The sequence below is a fragment of the Conger conger genome, chromosome 16, assembly GCF_963514075.1.
Source record: "Conger conger chromosome 16, fConCon1.1, whole genome shotgun sequence".
Classification (NCBI taxonomy): domain Eukaryota; kingdom Metazoa; phylum Chordata; class Actinopteri; order Anguilliformes; family Congridae; genus Conger; species Conger conger.
This window is the reverse complement of record NC_083775.1, coordinates 24,645,490-24,652,535: the sequence shown is the minus strand read 5'-3', so window position 1 is coordinate 24,652,535 and position 7,046 is coordinate 24,645,490. Positions and strand designations below refer to the sequence as shown.

The window sequence follows — 7,046 nt, the reverse complement described above, 5'->3', positions numbered from 1 at the left end:
CATCAATCAAGTTCAAGTTCAACTTCAGCTGTGAGTCGTGAGGAATATGCAATGCCTCGTGTTCTGTTCAGTCTTCGCAAAACGACCCCTTTCTTAAATGCCTTAACCCTTTCAGTCCAAAACTCAATATGATGCAGCTCATAGAAAATTGAGACAGTTGAGAGAATTTAGTAGGGTTTTAATAGGGGCTCAAAACGAAAAGCAGTCATTTTGATTGGTTGAAAAGGTGCAAGGTCGATTGTGCCATATGACACTCTTGGCACTGAAAGGGTTAACCCATGCACCATTACGTCAGGAGGGGACGGCGTGATGTCTCTCACCTTTGAACAGCTGGCAAACATCGACCCTTTCTTGAAGATGTCCAGGGCCAGCACCGTATCTTAAACAGGAGAAAGTTAAAGTTACAGCGTAGACTGTAACAGATTCTGCTAGCTTTGGCTACCTTGCATCCTAAATAAAAATATTAATGTCCAAATATCTGACATATTAGATTTTCAATTGCATCTAAATGCATGGCAAAGACCTCAATTAACCTCTGTAATAACGACGCACTCCGATTAAATCAGTACCGACAGTTTACGGAAGCTGTAATTGTAGGTGCCTGTCCAAAGTTGTACAGGCGGTAGGTACTGCCCCCTGGTGGTGTAACTGACCTGTGTGTCCGTACAGGATTTGGCAGCTGCGCGAGGCCAATTCAAACACCTTCAGTTGGGGGCTGTTTGTCGCCACGACGATATGGCTGTCGCCCTTGCCCAGGAATTTCACATCCAGCACCTCGTCATTGTACCCCACAAACTGTCCAAAATGAGCACATGATGGGGGTATTTCAGTTACAGAAACAACATGTGCACAGTCTGCACAATTCAAACTGACCTTGCCCTAGTCTGAACGTGAATGGCCTTCCGTTGAACCCAACACTACCTGTGAGCAAGGAAGATGCTCTTGAGGTAGTGTACTTTTTTAAATAATGTTTTACTTTAATATAAATCTGACCCTCCGGGTCTCAACATTTCACAATATCTCTTCCACAGTTTGATATGTGGATAACTCTGCTGGAGTGAAAATGACGTGCGTGCTCACCTTGACTGCAGCTCGCAATTCAAGGCAATCTAAAGGTGACTTTTTAAAAACTAAATTGAAAACGACTTATGCAAACATGAAGCAGTACTCCAAGAGTATCAATACGCACAAAGTTCTGCATCTGGCATTTGGGTCATTCCGGAGGAAAATTAACCCATTTTAACCATCATCTCTTGGATCTTTCCATCAGTTAAATAAGAATTGAAATAAAAAATCTAAACATCTCAAAACTGTTCCTAAAATGTCCTAAAATTGTTCTATACAGTCCAATGTATACACATACCAATTTAGTGGGATCATATTTTGTACTTTTTGTTCTACAGTACTAGCAAGGGGTTAAATCAAGGGTGCACAGCTCCAGTCACGGTTTTTGTTCCAAGCCGTTACCTTACTTTTACTGACAGCTCTATAAACTACAGTGCTTCACTCCTGTACTTGAGCACAGTAAAATCTTTAGAATACCCTTGTAGTCGGATCATGTTTTTTTTTTTTTCCTCTCAAAAGTAAAGCAACAGTAATTTCTCCAAGGTAACATTACGGGCATCAAACATCAGAAAGATAGCAGAGGTCAAGGTTAAAAATGGTCACTTTTCCGCCATTTACGAAATGAATTTCGTACTTTTGGTAGCTCGGGAATCCAACCCCACCTGAACCCCAAACCCCTGAATCCCTGAATCCCTGAACCCCAGGCCCTCTCTCACCTGCTGCTGCAGGGCGAGTGAAGGCAGTTGGTACAGCAGAATGTTGTGCTCGGCGGTGACAGTGGCCAGGCGGGCGGAGTCGGGCAGGTGGAGGCAGTGCGTCAGGCCGCGCTGGCTCCACTCCTCCTCAGCGCCGTCCTCGTCAGCGCTAGGGGCCGGGGCGCTCGCTGGGGGGGGCTGCGTGAACAGGCAGCGAGCGGAGCTGGCCTCCCACAGCCTCAGCACACCTACGAGAGAGGAGCATCGCTGCGTCACGCTGCCAAACGCCCAAAACACAGCTCACGCACTACAATCTGGACCTGTATAAGATAAGAGCCTCTGCTCAATTACGTTGATGTAATGTCATGACATCTAGTGGCGGGATGATGTTACTGCACTCATCTAAAAACGTCCTTCACAACTGTGCCCAATAGACAGACAGAAACTGTCCCCGGTAAGCGCTTCCTTACCCTTGCTCCCTGCAGTGATGAAGTGAAGTCCTTTGGTTTTGACACCAATCTGAGAGAAATGTCCACCCTCAGGAAGCAGTACTACAGCCTCCACAGCCTGCAGAGAGCCCACAGACATTAGACTGTGAGTATATACCACCGAGAGGCTCAGGAACATACACAAGGCAGCAAAACAGTACCAGCACAGAACTCATTAAGTAGGCAGCCTACTCAAAACCACATACAAACTTTTTGAACATGATCTGCCGACGTGCTAACACCATGGTCACTAAACAGAATACAACCCCTTTAGTTTTATGTCACTCCAGGCTTCTGGGAGGTGCACAAACTTATTGTGCACTTATTTTGGCATGCAATTCAGGATCAGTGACAACCAACTTCATGGAAATTTTGTGCACATTTTGTTCTCTTTAACATTTCTGGGTGCTCAATTAAAAAGATGAACCAAACTAGCTAAGGATAAAATGATTAGACAGAAAAGTGGTGAATGAGGAAACTACCCATCTTGATGAGGTCAAACTTTCCTCCTGGACGGAGGACTAAGGCACATCGTAATTACTCTATCATGGCGCACTTATCGGACAGGACAGCACTGCCTGAAATCCCTAGCCTATATCTACACACAACCTGCTACCAAGGCACAGTACAGTGATGAAATGAACAGGAAAACTGAACTCTGACCCCGGCCAGTAAACCGCGATACAACAAAGCACGTGCGTCTGCGAACTGCTTTCAAACTGCTTTCAAAAGAGAGAAATAGAGGGGAATTCTCACCTCGTACACAGGCACAGTCCGCACCACTTCCCGGCTCTTCAGGTCCCACACAGTGCAGATCTTGTCCCGGCCAGAGCTGTGACATAAAACACCCAAAATAAATCAGCGCGAACGAGGGAGGACACTGGGCAGGGCAGCAGAGCGCAGCGAAAAACATGAAAACATATTAATTCCCTATCTTTCTCTACATCCCTGAGTTTGGCTGTACGGTTGCATCCGATGTGAAGGCCAGGGGAGGGAGGGCTTATCTGATCCTGACCATGGTGTTCCCATTGGGTGTGAATGCCAGGAGAGGGTGGGGCTTACCTGACCATGGTGTTCCCATTGGGTGTGAAGCCAGAGGAGGATGGTACTCACCTGACCATGGTGTTCCCATTGGGTGTGAAGCCAGGGGAGGGCGGGCTTACCTGACCATGGTGATCCCATTGGGTGTGAAGCCAGAGGAGGGCGGGCTTACCTGACCATGGTGTTCCCGTCGGGTGTGAAGGCCAGGGCGGTGACAGCGCTGTAGTGGCTCTGCAGCACACACACACACTGGCTGGAGCGCAGGTCCCACACACGGATCCCACAGTCCAGAGAGGAGGAGAAGAGCTGCAGCACACCGCTGTCTGGGTGGAACTGCACGAGGCTGGGCACGGCAACAACCAATCAACAAACCAATCGACAACCTTACAGCCAACTAACCAATCAGCTAACAAATCCATGGCAACCAAATAACCAATCAACTCACAAATCAATAATAATAATATTTATTTGAATAGCACTTTTGAAGTTATAAAGCACTTTATACAGAATAAAATAAAGCAATAACATTATTTTTTTTAAATCACATCAAAGCATATAGAAAATCACAAGTACCAAATAATGGATAATAACAATGAGAATAAAACAACCAATCCAAAACAACCCATCAACCAAGGTTTATTGGCTCAACCAATCAATGAGCCAATAAATCAAGCAATTTGTGAGTAAATTAACCAAACAATCATTCTATGAATGTCCAGGTGTGTTTCGGATCAAAGAGCTCCCTTGAGTTTGGCCTCACAAAATAAAAGCGAAAAGAAAAGAAAAAAGACCAAATGGGATGAATCACACTTACTGCACTACGCCAGCAGATCCTTTCAGGTTGTGTGTGCAGTACTGTTTCAACACATCCCACAGCTTAATGGTACCATCACACCCTCCTGCAAACAAAGACATACATACATCACATACATACAAACATACATGAACATACACCTACAAAGATAACATACAGGCATACGTAACACACCATTGCATACATAACACAACACACCCGCGCAACTAGCAGCCATTCACCACACACACACACTCTGTTTTACTGAAACTAGCACGCGCGCGCGCGCACACACACGCACACGCACACGCACACGCACACGCACACGCACTCTCTCTGTCTTACTGAAACTAGCACGCACGCACGCACGCACGCACGCACGCACGCTCTCTCTCTCTGTCTGTCTGTCTCTCTGAAACACACATACACACACAGTGGAGAGGCAATGAGGTGCTCTCTCTATAACACACCTGTGGCCAGCAGGGTGGAAGTGCTGTCAAAGGTCATGCTGGCCACCGGGGTGTTGTGGATGGCCCTCCAGCTTCGGGTGCAGAGGCCTGTCTTCCAGTCCCACTGTTTGAGCACCAGGGCACGGCTGGCCGTCACCAGGAACTGAGGGCATAGAGCAAACCTCAGCACAGACAACCTACGACACCATGACACACCGAGCATCTGCCAAAGGTCACGGCACCGGAGGGGTGCAACTGCAAAAAGGGCCGTATCCCTTTCTGGTTTTCATGCCAACTTCTGGCCAGTTGAAGACACAAGTTCTTGGGTTCCAATATATGAAATTTATTACTGTAATTTGATCTACGAGTGAACCAGTGCTGTTGTGCGCACTGCCGCCTCACAGCAAGGAGGTCCTGGGTTCGAATCCCGGTCGGCCATGCAGGTCAGGCTGATTGGAGAGTCTAAATTGCCCGTGGGTATGAGTGTGTGAGTTAATGGTGTGTGTGCCCTGCGATGGACTGGCGACCTGGCCAGGGTGTATTCCTGCTTTTCACCCAATGTATGCTGGGATAGGCTCCAGCCCCCCTGCCACCCTGTTCAGGATAAGCGGGTTAGGATAATGGATGGATGGATGGATGGATGGATGGATGGATGTCTCTGGCATTTTACCTCGTCGTCGGGACTGAGGGCGAATGACGTGATGTCCTCTTGGTCATCCTATGAACCCAAAGATACACGTTTTTTATGGTGTTCTGAACGATATTATATCCTATATGCAACTAAATTAAATAGAAACACTTGGAACACACACACCTGCTCAATACTGCGAGTGAGCTGACCCGTTGCAATCTCCAAGATGTTCACCCGTGTGCCACATGTGCAGAAGATGTATTCCTCATCTTTGTTAATCTGGAAGAAAAGAAAACGTATGTAAACGTATAGTAAACAGGCACGTTAGAACTAATAACTTACTTTTACACCCCACCCCACCCGCTGGAGTCCCGACAGCTAGAGCTGACTATCAAAGCTAATAGACACATATTAGCAAGAGAGCGGTCAAAAATACAGACACCTGAACAGTTGGCTATATACCGATACAGAAACCGAGTAGATTGTCGTTTATGATAGCAAAGAAAACACGTAACTGACGATTGGAGGTAAACGTCTCACCTGTACTTTTCCTCCCTTGTAAAACGGTTCGATTTTACTGGATACCGCATAGCTACAAGGTAAAACATTCACAGTTAAAATGAGGATGTAATGATGCAGCCAAAGAAACAGAATACAGAAACACACACGTGAGGATGAGCTCCCAGCCAGATTACATGCTTTCAGTTGGACACTTACTTGGTTTTGAATTGTAGCGTATTGCTAGCCATTATCCTGCATAAAGCAACTAGTCCCTCTCCAAAAGTTGTTATTATTTTCCCAACTCAGACGTAAACTTTAGATCAACTCTCGATAGTTCATCTACACCAGTCAACACTGCCAGCGTGCGTTTCCACCATGCTTGTCGCTGACATTAGACGTCATAGGGTTCAGGAACGAGGACGTGGGTCGCAGTGTTGCCCACCGATGTTGCTTACTCATAAATCGCTCAATCCAGAGACTATTTATTGGGAATTGCGACAATTCAACATTTAGAACGACAAGTGACAGCTCTTAGGATTCAAATTAGTCCTGCATGCACCCTACATAAGTAACTGGTTTATTAACTGAACGAAATTCGTGATCATTGCGGAAGGTATGTTATATAATGCACAAAATCAAACATACCAAAAACATTCTTATTGTTACACTAGTTTCTCGCATTTATTTGTAAGCCAGTGTCCAAGTGGGTTTGTATTTTGCAGTGTGTTATGCGAATAATGCCTGCTAATCAATGTGATTGTTTTCAGTTATCACTTTCTCTTTTAGTCAGACTTGTTGAAAGTTTCGTGAAAGCCTCATATTGTATATCCAAGACAAAATCAAGGACGATAATTCAGAGACTGGTGCTGTTAGCGCTTTTAACTTGTGTTGTTTTGAACTGCTGTTTTGCATAATTCCCAGGTTTTCTGTTTTGTGTTTGCGCTTCTCCCCCAAATATGATAACTGAAAACAGCCAAACACCTTCTCTGTCACATCCCCAAAAGAAGTGTGTTTAGAATGTTGAATGACGCTAGCTAGTTTCCATCTTTGCCAGGGAAAATAGCCAACATGTGAGCGGTCAAATTTATAACCGTAAGTCGCCTATTGTTCACATTGTGGAATCCCTTCACTCCTATGGATATTCTTCTGGTGCTGAGCCTACTCTAAATAGGATGGAAATATCTCCTTTGGACTACTGTGTGTCTTTATAATTTAGAAACAGCTTGTGACAGCGCTTCAAGTGAGCATTTTCCCAGATGGAACAATAATAATGTTTTGAAATGCAATACTGCAAGCTTACCAATTGGGGGCGCACAACTCATTAGTTTTCACTTCAGCTTGTGGTTCAGATTCTTACAGGCTTGGGTGCCCGATGTCTGCCAA

General features: G+C 45.5%; 1 protein-coding gene across 1 annotated transcript in view; it reads right to left on the bottom strand.

Annotated features, from left to right (window-relative positions):
* Window positions 1-6,091, bottom strand: part of tbl3 (transducin beta like 3) — a 24,036-nt gene extending 17,945 nt beyond the window's left edge. Inside the window, exons 1-12 of the mRNA XM_061224555.1 lie at window positions 5,880-6,091; window positions 5,703-5,754; window positions 5,346-5,441; window positions 5,202-5,249; window positions 4,553-4,694; window positions 4,104-4,188; window positions 3,462-3,632; window positions 3,005-3,080; window positions 2,231-2,327; window positions 1,782-2,008; window positions 654-795; window positions 321-379 (exon numbers count right to left, since the gene is read on the bottom strand). Coding sequence (XP_061080539.1) covers window positions 321-379; window positions 654-795; window positions 1,782-2,008; window positions 2,231-2,327; window positions 3,005-3,080; window positions 3,462-3,632; window positions 4,104-4,188; window positions 4,553-4,694; window positions 5,202-5,249; window positions 5,346-5,441; window positions 5,703-5,754; window positions 5,880-5,911 — 1,227 coding nt within the window. The 5' untranslated portion in view covers window positions 5,912-6,091. The remainder of the gene's footprint in view (window positions 1-320; window positions 380-653; window positions 796-1,781; window positions 2,009-2,230; window positions 2,328-3,004; window positions 3,081-3,461; window positions 3,633-4,103; window positions 4,189-4,552; window positions 4,695-5,201; window positions 5,250-5,345; window positions 5,442-5,702; window positions 5,755-5,879) is intronic.
* Between the last annotated feature and the right edge of the window lie 955 nt (window positions 6,092-7,046).